Source organism: Henckelia pumila, chromosome 1 (assembly GCF_033568475.1).
Source record: "Henckelia pumila isolate YLH828 chromosome 1, ASM3356847v2, whole genome shotgun sequence".
Lineage (NCBI taxonomy): Eukaryota > Viridiplantae > Streptophyta > Magnoliopsida > Lamiales > Gesneriaceae > Henckelia > Henckelia pumila.
The window spans coordinates 135263093-135277122 of record NC_133120.1 but is presented as its reverse complement, the minus strand read 5'-3'; the positions used below and the strand labels follow the sequence as shown (position 1 = coordinate 135277122).

General features: G+C 29.8%; 1 protein-coding gene across 2 annotated transcripts; it reads left to right on the top strand.

The window, feature by feature from the left end:
* The first annotated feature begins 4553 nt into the window (after nucleotides 1-4553).
* On the top strand, nucleotides 4554-8962 carry LOC140890241 (uncharacterized). Of its 2 annotated transcripts, none has more exons than XM_073298009.1 (4): nucleotides 4554-4820; nucleotides 5751-6881; nucleotides 6964-7634; nucleotides 7726-8962. In XM_073298009.1, the coding sequence occupies exons 2-4, from the start codon at nucleotides 5788-5790 to the stop codon at nucleotides 8742-8744; spliced, it is 2784 nt and encodes a 927-aa protein (XP_073154110.1). In that variant the 5' UTR covers nucleotides 4554-4820; nucleotides 5751-5787; the 3' UTR covers nucleotides 8745-8962. The 2 variants fall into 2 exon arrangements, with proteins under 2 accessions (XP_073154110.1, XP_073154103.1); XM_073298002.1 differs by having other exon boundaries at nucleotides 5741-6881.
* Nucleotides 8963-14030: the final 5068 nt, after the last annotated feature.

Below are 14030 nucleotides of genomic sequence, written 5' to 3'. Positions count from 1 at the left end.
CAAAACTGGACATGCGCAAAGGAAAGTGCATTCATATTTTTTAGATCCAGTTTGATATATGAAAACAAAAAACCCATTCAAGATGAAAATCCTATTGAAGAGATGAATGCAGGAAGGATGTTTGGTTTTTGTTTTGTACCTGAGAGTTCTAATGTCTAGCCTTAATGGATTCCTAACCGGTCTACTTCAGCTAAGCATAACTCTATGAGAGGTAAGCTTAACCGATAATATAACCAAAAGCATGTGCAGAAAATATACAGTATGACCAATGAAGGTAGAAAGGGTCAACAACATATTGTTTCTATCTCACATAAAGAATTTCACACACCTACATATGCACAACTCCTCGGAACACATTGAATGGTTGTCAATAAAATGATCCAAGTTTGGATTACAAAAGGATTAATCCTCTCTGGGGACCAAAAGTTATTTTCAATTTGTGATTGTAGGTGATTGGAGCTGAACTACTCAGAAAATTAGTTTAGTACTTAGACAGTAGATGTTCAAGGAATATTAGTTGTACTATAAATAGAAATTGCTTGAAGATAGAAGCGAGAGATGAAGCCTAATCTTTGCAAACCAAGAATATCTCGCATCATCTAAGAAATCTCCCTTGAGCACTCGAATTCATTCTATCTATCACTTCTCACATCAAACCTCGCTTACTAATAAGCTTATCAGATCTTTTAGGATCAATTCAAAGGTTTTTAAAACTCCTCGACCGTTCAAGATACAAAGTTCTAATAGTATATTTTGATGTTTGAATCTGTTGATTCAAACAGAGTTGAAGTTGTGAAAGTTTAATAAGAAATTGATTTTATTCTATGGTGTACTAGAAGTTCCGATTTAGACATTGGATAAGTTTTAATATTGGAGTGAGTATGTTACGAGCTATTGTAATATCCAAAGTCTTCAAGTGGATTCCTTCCTATGTGGAAGAAGGGGAGACGTAGAAGGATTTAACCTTCGACATCCATATATGTTGTGTTATATGCTTTAATTGTTTTACCTTATACTTTATCTTGTTGATCTACTCTTGATTTGAGTGCACTAAATTCATTGAAGGTTTTTGAAATGTTTTCGCACTTTTAAGTTGTTCAACGAACTCCAAAAGTTAAGAAAGTTGGTAAAGTAGAGTAACAAATACTTGATCGATTGCTCATTTTAATGAAAATATTTTAAGAGTGTGTATTCTTCTCCCTCTACACACACAACCGATCCCAACAAGTAGTATCGGAGAGGGTTTTTCTCGACTGCTGATATCTTTTCTCAAATCATGATTTCATTCAACAAGATACCTATGTTTTCTAAAGAAGAATATGAATATTGAAAAATACATATGCACATCTCTCTGAACAAGATGTTGACATGTGGTATGTCATCACCGACAAATCTATGAAGATCCTCAAAGCTAACATTGCTATATCCATATCCAGTGGTGATTTTCAATTGATGGAAAAGCACAGATCAGAGTGCACCACTGAAGATAAAAAGAAGGAAAATGTTGATAATGCCAAGGACATTCTCTACAAAACACTAGACAAGAACATATTCAGCAAGAACAAGACTTGCCCTACTGCAACGGAGATCTATGAAAATCTTACAAAGTTATGTGAAGGCAAGGACCAAACCAAGGAGAACAAACTCACTGTAGCCATTGATAATTCAAAGATGAATCCAAGAGAAACTATGGCTGAGTTTGATCAACAGTTTAATAGTATCATTTGTGAACTTATTACATTGGGAAAACCATATTCTAACCATGAAATTTCCTTGAAGGTGATGCGGGATTTTCCCAGAGAATGGGATCTAAAGATAGTAGCAATGAGTGAATCTAAAGATCTAAGAAAGCTGGAACTTCATGATGTTTTGTTGATCTTAAAGCTTATGAGTTCGAACTTGACATAAGAACTGAAGAGGAACCCTCAGCTCCTCATCCAACCAAAGCACTAATCACGACCGTTGCATGTCCACCGGTTGAGGAGGCCTCAAGCAAGAAGACTATAGAACAAATAAGCAATGAGGTCATGTCTCTCTTCGTCAAAAAAATTTGCAAATTTATGCATAAAAATAAATAAAAATTTACAAAAACATATTACAAAAAGGACCACACATACGATAGACCTGCATGTTTTAAATGTGGCAAGAAAGGTCATTTTATCGCAGATTGTACCAAGCCAAGAAATGATAAGAAAAGACAATTGGTTGAGAGTAAACAAGGAAAAGATGAGAGAAGATCCTTTAGGAAGAAAAGAGATCATAAAGTGTTGGTTGCATAAGATAGCAAAATCAAATGGGCAAACTCAGATTCAAAATCTTCTAGCTCCGACAGATCATCAAAGAAAGAGAAGATGAAAAGGTTCAAGGTCTCATGAACAACTCAGAACCAGAAGAGGAAGACGATGATGTATTTGATTTTGGATCTTCTGAATTCACACGACATGATTTAGTCACTGTACTATATGAAATGACTAAAGAGTACCAGAAGCTCTCTAAATCATTTGAGGAAGTGAAAGCAGAAAAAACAAGCCTAAAAGATAAGTAAAGTGAATTCAGTTGTTTATAGCGAAAAGATCTTTGATAATCTTAAGGTAAAGCTAAATCTGTTAGCCACTGGGAATGATAAAATGAGAAGAATGTTGCAAGTCACTTTGAATGAAAATCAAAAGTTTCTTAAAGCAATCAGCACTTGGAACCAGTTTTCTATCTCCCCAAGTAAGATGCATGAGAATCAAAAGCAAGTAGATGACAAGGCAGACTTAGGATTTGGTTCACAGGACTGCATCTATACTGAGACAAGTACTCGGTCGGAGCTGGACAAGGGAAAACTTAATACCACAATATTTTTCAGGTCTAGTACGATATATGAACATGATAAGCCTTAAATCAATGTAGATCAGAAAATGTGTTATGAGAACAGGACTAAGCATAGAGGGCTGAGATACGTGGATCCTCAGAAATATAAGCAAGGAAAGACTTGTCTCAAGCCCAGACCAAATGAAAATAGAAAGCGAAACCAATCTAAATTCAAACAATCGGGGAATGAGATTGTTCAATCCATGCGAGGGGTTCAACAGGTGAAGCCAAGACATTACTTTAAGAAGAACTATGTTTTTTTTCTGTGGTGTATTAGAAGTTCCGAATTAGGCATTGGATAAAACTTAATATTAAATTGTGTGTTACAAGACGTTGTAATAGCCAAAGTTTTCTAGTAGATTCCTTCCTGTGTAGAAGAAGGGGAGACGTAGAAGGATTTAACTTTCGAACTCCCATATATCTTGTGTTATCTGCTTTACTTGTTTTACCTTATACCTTATCTTGTTGATCTACTCTTGATTTGAGTGCACTAATTTCATTAGAGATTCTTGAACTGTTTTTGTACTGTAAAGTTGTTTAAGTAACTTCAAAAATTGAGAAAGTTGGTCAAGTAGAGTAACTCGACATGTCGCTCATTTTAAAGAAAATATTTTAATAGTGTGTATTCATCCCCCTTCTACACACAACCGATCCCAACAGATAAGATAGTTATAGATAAACTAAAAATTGATTAAATAGGTTTTTGTGATATTTTTTATTATAAATTAAAATGAAGTGTTTTTGTACGTTTATAAGGGTACTTTTGGTTTATTAAAAATTATATTATGATCCAAAAATTAGTTACTTAAGTCACTTCTTGCATTATATAATATACTATTAGTTGAGGCACACGTGTTATATGTGTAACGTAATATATCGATCTTATGTACGACATGAACGTAATATATTTATATTTTTAAATTATTTTCATATAGATAAAGTTTAAATTAAATAATAAAAATTCCAAAATACTATATCTTACAATAGAATTGACCCCAAAGGGGACCTCATTCCATATGAGTCAGAGACCCATTGGCATAACAAAATAGAAATTTTAAAAATATTTTTTTAAGTTAAATAAGATGTAATCATTTAAAAAGTCAAAAGTATAGATAAAGATAAAATAAGATTTTGTTAGTATGATAGTTATAGATAAATAAAAAAAATTGACCAAAATAGGTTTTATGAGATTTTTTGATCGAAAATTATATCAAGACCTCAAATTAGTTACTTTGGGCACCTCTTGTATTATATAATGAGATTTTTTGATCGAAAATTATATCAAGACCTAAAATTAGTTACTTTAGGCTCCTCTTGTATTATAAAATGGTATAGATGGTATATATCTATATATATAGTTAGTATTATTATTATTAAATAATATTATTATTATTTTAATAAAATAAGTGGTCCTTATGTGGTTAAGTTATTCTTTACACCTCTCATTTTTAAACTTTGTATTAAGTAAATAATGTTAGTGATTACTTTTGAATTTATTTCAAATTCTTTCTAACATAAGTTTTTTATTAATACCTTTTCCATTTAATTTAAAATATAAAATAGTATATTAAATAATCATATATAAATTTGTGTTTATATTAGTTTGCACCCCACAGTGCTGGTGGTGGTGATCCATAATGCATGTAAAAAACAAAACAAAAAGCAGTCGAAGAAAGATGGTTCTTGCTTGTATCCAACTTGCCAAGTTTGGCAAAAGGCCATTAACAACTGCGACTCTCATCCACATTCGACACCTAGTTAACGTAGATGCCTCAAGTCAACTATTCTTTCTCCTATATATGTTTTTCTTGATTTTAATAATATTTCTCATCAATTCATCTGGTATCTAGACTCCAATGCGGGTTCCAAGTTTCATAAGGTTTTAGCTTAATTTGCTCAAGAAGAAAAGGGTTCAGCTTTGGTCCCTCTATTTCTTGAATCTTACATTTTTGTTTGATTTCAAGGTATTGGATTTTAAATTTAAATGTTTTCTTGGCTTATATTCGTAGTTATGACGAATTCGTGATTTTATTTTTTAATGTTTATTGGGTTCAATATTTGAAATTTGTTTTGGGATTTGTTTCCCTTACGAGTAGCTTATGGCTAATATTATTAATCTTTGGGATTCGTTGTTTTAGAACTTTGATTAGAATCCAGGAATTCTATATATGTTTTTTTTATTTTCTTTGGCAGCATATAGTTTAAATAGATTAATCAATAAGTTGACAGATGGCTCTCTTTACGTTCTTTTGGCTTACCTATCGAGTAATTTAAGGCTCAAGATTCGTTAAAAATATTCTATTATGCCAGCTTAGTTTAGTATCAAGTATAGTTCCATAGATTCTTTGCTGTTTCTAAATTAAACAAATAAAAAAATTGTTTCTTTAAGGGGGAAAGTTTTTATCTGAAGCACCAAATATGCAGGGGTAGCCCTTTTTGGTGGCGACATTGAAGGCTTTAATTAGTGTTAAAATAAAATTTGTGTGCTAAGAAGTGTGGAAAACTCCTTGATGTAGCTTGTTAGTTTAATATGAGGTGCAACAGATAGCCCCATGTGAGCTGGCTGCATTTTCCATGGATCTTGAGGCACACTTTACTGCATCAAACACAAATCTCTATGTGCCTCTGTTTCTCTTATATATATATATATATAATAATAATAATAATATTGGACAATCTATAGCTGATCAAACTTCTTTTACGTCGACCCTTTTCCTAGTCATAATCAAAATCTTGATTTCGAGGTCAAATTCAAGACTAATTAATACAAGATTTTTCAGTCGAGTCTTGAGGTTGAGCAAGAGTTAGTATCATCATGAGTTTCTTTTTCCTTAACTTAATTTTTCGGTTTTGTTTTCACTTCTGTGCTGAATTTATATTGCAGATATTTGCAGGTGTTTCGCTTTTTTTTATCTGGACTGTTAACTTAAGATGGTGTTATCCCGGAATCCAACCATCAGAAGTGGAGAGTATCTGGAAGGAATGTTAAGCGAATACATGGGAGGAAAGGCTAAGTTGAAAGCACAAAAAGGTGCCTCAGCTCGGCTTGTCTCAGTCTTAACATGTTTACAGTTTGCCTTTGCAGTTTATGCCACATTTCTTCTGTATTACATGAGTCCCGCAGTAGACTTGAAAACAAAACCAGACTTTTCTTGGGCTACTCGTATAGCACGACAATGGAAACAATTCATTGCCACGCCTCATGTTGTGAGTCATTATGAAGCATCCAACTCGTTTATCCAAGGCAAAGTTAGTCCCTCAGAAGTTTGTGAGCATGAAAGTATAGATTTTGTGCAGAAGAAGTCTAATGATGCGGTGATGATCAAGTTGAAGAGGGAACTTTATCAGGAAGTGTTGGATTTTCAATCCAAAAACATCGGAACCGAGACTCTTTCCGAGTTAATGGCCATGGAATCCAAGTGGAATTTAAAGGGTTCAAAAATCCCCCGGGTCACTGTGATTTTGAATCATTTTAAACGAAAAACATTATGCGCGCAGCTCGATTCTTTGCTTCATCAAACACTTCCATTCCATCATGTTTGGGTACTTTCATTCGGTAGTCCTAATGAACAATCTTTGAAAATGATTGTTGATAGCTATAACCACTCAAGAATCAGTTTCATTAGTTCAAGCTATGATTTCAAGTACTATGGGAGATTTCAAATGGCTTTACAGACAGAAGCAGACCTTGTGTATATACTTGATGATGACATGATACCGGGGCAAAAGATGCTGCAGATTTTATCACATGTAGCAGGGACCGAAAAGTACAAGAACTCGGTTCTAGGTAGTATTGGGAGGGTCTTGCCTTTCCGACAGAAGGATTTTACATTTCCGAGCTATAGAAAGTTCCGGTCCAAAGAGGCTGGTCTTTATTTGCCTGATCCTGCGTATGACATCACAATTGACAGAGTTGTTCAGGTTGATTTTCTTTCTAGTTCGTGGTTCCTGTCTGCTGAGCTTGTTAAAACACTTTTCATTGAAACACCAATTACTTTCATGACCGGAGAAGATTTGCATTTGAGGTATGAAAATCATTTGATCTTGTTTTAGGTTACATTTTTATACTACTTTCGATGTAATTAGTTTTACAAAATAATCATGTAGCTATCAGCTTCAGAAGTACAGGAATGCTGGTTCATTTGTGCTGCCAGTTGATCCAAAGGACAAAGAAACTTGGGGAGACAGTGAACATCGTCTAGCTTATGTATCGGAAACCACAGTAATTTTCAAAGACATAGTCCAAGTTAGAGATGATCAATGGTGGAAAGCCCTTTCCATGGGTTATGTAACACAATGGGCAGCAATGTATCCTCAAAAGATTGATGCACTTTTCTATGCTCATTCTGTTGCAGAAGTTAAAGCTCTAAGCCCTCTACTCGAAAAGTTCAGAACAACTGTTGGGAAAAAGGCCTATATTGTCATCTCAGGTGGAAAATTCTGCCCTTGCGAAGATGCAGCAGCTGCTTTAAATTGGCCTAAGGCGGTGTGTAAAGAGAGACGGTTCAAAATTTTTGACTTGGGAATCGGTTCTTTATCCGAGCTTTCAAATTCCGAAGTGCCTGTGTTGCAAGGTGTGTATGCTAGCATGAAAGGAGTTATCAAGATTCACAACCCGAGCATAGTGATTGCAGTTTCTGATATCGAACCAAATGTCAAAAAGGCTTTGACGATGGCATTAGAGGCTAACAGAAATGGTTCAACTTTGGTTCTTTTACCAAGATCTTCTTTGTCAAAGGTTCTTTGGATTGCTGATCTTCGCTCTAGGGCGTTAACTAGTAGGAACACATTATGTTTTCCGCTGGATTTTTTTTTATATTTTCTTGATCGTCTCTTCTCGATAATAACAAATTTAATTTATTTCTGTAGATTGGAATCGCATGAGGATATCTATAAGCATCATCACTCAGAACCGGGCTGCTTCACTCACGAGACTTCTGAAGTCTCTCACTGATGCATTCTACACAGGAGATGAGGTTCGAATTTCATTCAATGTCGATAGCAAAGTAGATGAGGCAACTCTGAAACTAATAAATTCCTTCGAGTGGCCACATGGGCCAAAAACTCTTCGTAGACGAATCGTACAAGGAGGGCTCATTCGAGCTGTGAGTGAGAGCTGGTATCCATCCTCGGACGATGATTTTGGTCTATTACTCGAGGATGATATTGAAGTCTCTCCATACTATTACTTATGGATCAAATATACCCTTTTGGCATATCACTACGACCCTCAAGTATCTCTACCCGAGCTCTCCTCGATCTCACTCTACACCCCAAAATTAGTAGAAGTGGTGAAAGAACGACCAAGATGGAACGCTACAGAGTTCTTTAAACATATCCACCCAAACACGCCATATCTCCATCAGTTACCCTGCAGTTGGGGTGCAGTTTTCTTCCCAAAGCAATGGAGGGAATTCTATGCATACATGAACATGAGATTCACCGAGGACGCCAAGCAAAATCCGGTCCAAATCCCAAAATCAAGAACAAATGGATGGCAAGCTTCTTGGAAAAAGTTTCTTATTGATATGATGTACTTGAGAGGTTATGTTAGCCTGTACCCCAACTTTCCGAACCAAGCGAGCTTTTCGACCAATCACATGGAACCGGGAGCTCATATCAGTGCAAAAGACAATGTTGTGAGGCATGACAAGGGCGATTTTGAGGTGCCACTATTGACGCAAGACTTCAGGACTTTGTTACCAAATGGGAAATTGCCTCCAGCTTCGAAGTTACCTTCGTTGAGTCTGTTTAATCAGGCTGTGTCTTTGAAAGGTTTGAAAGCTGCCGGAGCAAAGTTGGGACAAGATGTTCTTGAATGCAGTACAACAGAAGTTGTGGCTGTTAATGAAGTAACTGGTCTACCTTCCCACTGTGCAAAATTTTAATAACTTGATTTGTTTCATTGCAATTTTTTCGTTTGTTTTGCTGATATATTTTGTTGTAAAACTAGGTATAATCTTGGAAAGGGTTGGCACTAAATTGTGTAATGCTAGATGACTAGATGTACACCTTAGTGTAGTTTTGTATTTAATGAGGAAAATTGTAAGCTGGTGTAAGCCAAGATGTACATCTAGCATTTTTCATAAATAAATATTGGTCTTTAGAAAAAGAGTAACGCCACCTACTTTTGAGTCTCCTTTCATTAATTGGATTGATTGATTTGAGACGATGATTTCAAATTCTTTGACTTGTTTAGATGTATTGGAGAATTTCATTGATTTGAAACGTCTTTATATTGAGATGAATTTGAAATCTACCTCAATGACTCAAAAAATAAATAGTTGGATATTTGAAATCTATTGTCAAGGAGATATATGCAAATAAAGAAATGAATTTGAAACTTCTAGGACACGTAAGATAACTTATTTTATGATCAAAACTAGTTATATAATTAAATTAAATATGATACTAATAATGAAATATACAGTGACATGTGTTATATATATATATATATATATATTGTAAATCATGTCACATATTCCAATATACATCCACTTCATTTTCTAATTCAAGAAAAAGTATTGACCTAGGAGTCTATATATAACTTAGAAACATGAATATATCATAAGCCAAAAAAATCAAATATCTTGTAAAAACATTTAACACCTTGGGTACAAAATGATATGAGACGTAATTATAAAGAAATAAAAATAGATATTCTAAAAAACATTGACTAATATTATATCACCAAAAACAATGAGAAATCAAAGCATATGATATAATTGTAATAATTAATATTTAGATATAATAATATATGAAATTAATGTTTATAATTAACAAATAACATAATAACTAAAATTTATAAGCTGCTAATTTGTTTTCATATACTTTATTACTTTATATTTTATTTGGAATTTTCAAACTCTTGTTTTATATATAATAATAATAATAATAATAATAATAATAATAATAATAATAATAATAATAATAATAATAATAATAATAATAATAATTTTGTAATTATTTATTGAATTATAATATGATTAATTTAACATATAAATATAACAATTAAAGTAAACTTTCATAAATAAGTAAAAAAATAATAATATAACTTAAACTACTGTGATTTTAAACTTACTAGTATTCCACCCGTGCGATGCACAGAATGTTATTTTATATAATTAATTATTCAAATTAGTAAGTAGCAACTGAATAAAAAATTAAATACAAAAATCTTAATGCATTATAGACAATTAGAAAACTAAAAAATTATTCTACAAATTTTGAAAAACTTCCTTAAACACAACATTTGTCGTTAAATTTTTCTTGTTGCTGTCACGATCAGTAGCACATATCAAAATTTTCATACCCCGAGGATTCGTAAGATATAGCAACATACAACTGATCATGACATAAAGCGGGGTTCTTCAAAAGAAGTTCTACGTGAGACAATGATTGACTTTGACTTTTGTTAGTTGTCATTGTATATGATATAATGAAAGGATATTGTTTTCGTAGTAAGAATTTGTCCTTCCAAAACAATTATACATACTGGAGTATTAAAATTAAATAATAATTAAAAATATATATAACCTACATTAAATAGTATTGTCCAGAAAACATAATATAAAATTTTAATCATACCTCATTATTTTTTGAAATTGGTTCTATAGTCTTAAAAATATCATTTCCATTAGTAAGCTTTTCCACGATAGTTTTGGGTATTTGTCATTGACATACATTAAATGGTATTGTCCAAAAAACATAATATAAAATTTTAATCATACCTCATTATTTTTTGAAATTTGTTCTATAGTCTTAAAAATATCGTTTGCGTTAGTAAGTTCTTCCATGATGGTTTTGGGTATTTGACATTGACGTGTTGCTGACTGAATTTGTTGGAATTTTGTCATCCGAATTCATCCTAAATTTAAAAAAACATTAAATTATATAATAGACAAAAAATAAATTATAGTCTAAAAAAATAAATAAATATACATGTTTTGAAATTCAAGAGTTTCATTCCAATTATCATTTAGTATCATCTTACTGATATGAAATGTGTTTGAAACATGCACTTCACACCCGAAATTTTTTTGCACGACACATTTGAAAAACCACCACAGGATCCTCACCGATCGTATCCAAATATGTGATGATGTCATCTACGAAGTTTTCCCACAAAGTACATGCTAAATTGTTGTTCTTAACAGACAATAAATATAAGGACATTGAATGTTCAAAATTTTTCGATTTTGAACCGAAACTGGTGTATTATTATTATTATTTTAGGAAACTATCATATCTTCTTATTATTAAACTATAACACACACACACACACACGCATATATATATATATATATATATATCGTGTATATATATGTCAAATTAATAATAAAAAACTTACGACACAACCTAAAACACTTATTTATGCTTATATATATCATTTATGAAAACTATATATAAGCATAAATAAGTGTTTTAGGTTGTGTCGTAAGTTTTTTATTATTAATTTGACATATATATACACGATATTAAAATTATTTACAATATTTTTGGTAATATTAATTTGTATATGGACACAATAAATCAATTGAAATTAAAAAAAAACATTGATAAAAGTAGTAAATATAAATTTATTTTTACAAATGTAACCAAAAATATTATTAGTATTATAATTATTTGAACTGAATACATTATCTATAACATTAATCATCATATTATTATTATTATTTGAACCGAAAACATTATCTATAGTTTTAACAAAATTTCATCCATAATTTTCATTTATAGTAAGTATGTTTTGGCGGGAAACTACTATATTTAGTAAAAACTTTGCTTTAAAAGTGATAAGTTTTGTATCTGGATCCCATAGATTATGGGATTACGTAGACATGAATCCAAACTTCTGAGATTTTTTTTCAAATTATAAACATCTAATTGTGTACGTATTATTTGTGCGTGTATCAAAATGTAAAAAATTTAATCTGTTGCTGAATGGTCATGATTAGTAGTTAAAATTTTATCATATCTGTAAATAATATATATTAGACATTCATGTAAGTTTATGCAAGTTTCAACGATTGTACTGATAAAATAAAATAAAATAATTTAAAGGTTTTAGGTTGTGTTGTAAGTTTTTTTTATTTAAAATTATATAAATTACCTAGTTCGTACATTTGAATTTTGATGTGCTCATTATTTATGATATTTTTGATAACATTAATTTGAAATATATATATCATTTAAATTTTAATGTGTTATTATTTACGCTATTTTTTATAAGATTAATTTGTATATGCTGTTAAGATTTATAGAATATCAAATATGTAAATTTATTGGTATATTAAATATATTTCATAAGATTTTATCTGAAATATATATAACATTTAAATTAATTTGGATGTGTCAATTATTTAGGATTCTTTTGATAAGATAAAATTAAATGAAAAAATACTAACATTTAAATTCAAAAATTTTTGATTTTGAACCGAAACTGGTGTATTATTATTATTATTATTATTTTAGAAAATTATCATATCTCCTTATTATTAAACTATAACACACAAATATATATATATATATATATATATATATCAATCATCTATGAAAACTATATGTAAGCATATATAAATGTTTTAGGTTGTGTCGTAAGTTTTTTATTATTAATTTGACATATATTTACACGATATTTAAATTATTTACGATCTTTTTGGTAATATTAATTTGTATATGGACACAATAAATCAATTGAAATTAAAAAAACATGGATAAAAGTAGTAAATATAAATTTATTTTTACAAATGTAACAAAAAATATTATTAGTATTATAATTATTTGAACCGAATACATTATCTATAACTTTAATCATCATATTATTATTATTATTTTAACCGAAAACATTATCTATGGTTTTAACAAAATTTCATCCACAATTTTCATTTATAGTAAGTATGTTTTGGCGGGAAACTATTATATTTAGTAAAAACTCTGCTTTTTATATATATATATATAGATATAGATTATATATTATCACTTTGCTGTTATCTATAGGAATTATTTAGAGTGTTAAAGTACTTATATGATTAATTTAACATATAAATATAACAATTAAAATAAACTTTCATAAAGAAGTAAAAAAATTATAATAGTAACTTAAAGTACTGTGATTTAAACTTATTATATATTATCACATCATTGTTTTTATAAAAATTACTTAGATTACGTGTTAATGTACCTAAATAATATTTAATATGTTGATATATTAATTGATCACTCCATTTATTTGCACTAAAAACATTCAAAATTATATGAAATTGAATTTTTATAATAAATGATGTAATTTTTTTTATAGTTAAACAAAATACATGTAAACAAAAAAATTAGGAAATATTTTAACAAAATAGTTTTTATATTAGATATAATATAAAATTAAAATAACTCTAAATTTACTCATATTATAATAGAAATAAAATAAGTAATAATCAAACCATCTATTTGTTTTCAGTAAATATTATTTCATATTAATTAATATTTTTAATTATTATTCTAATTATATATATCATTCTAAATTTGTCATATTAAATTAATGTTTTGCTCTTTTTTTACCAACTAAAAATTAAGCATATCAAGTGTAAATAAATTAAAAAAAATGTTGCACAATTAATTTAGGGTGATTAATGACACAATTAATAGCATAATTACATCCAAATAATTTTATTTACAATATTTTCCTTATTTTTATCATATAACTTTCCAAAATACCCATTATATTTTACACTCTAGTGAACAAAATTTGGGCATTAATGAAATTTCAAAATACAAAAATTTTGTCCATCATTCATACTTTAATAGTAACTAAAGGCTTTATATTTGGATGTTAAGTTTGTTTCACTAAATATGGATTAATTACATTTTGAGTTTTTATTCTCAACAAGTATATATATTTGACTTATTTATATTGTTGAATTTAATTTTGATATTTGTATTTATTATATAAAAAATTCAATATTTTTGACACTAATGTTAATTTACGCGACTACCAATATTGCTTCATTTTTTCATAATAATTATTTTTTAATTTGAAGAAAAAATTAAAATAAATTAAAATATTTTTTTTAATATAGATAATTTTTTTATCAATGTAATTATCATAATTTCATTACATTCAACTTCATCGATCCGTTTTTTATTTTGTTTTTTAAATTAAAATCATTTTTTTTGTTTCATAT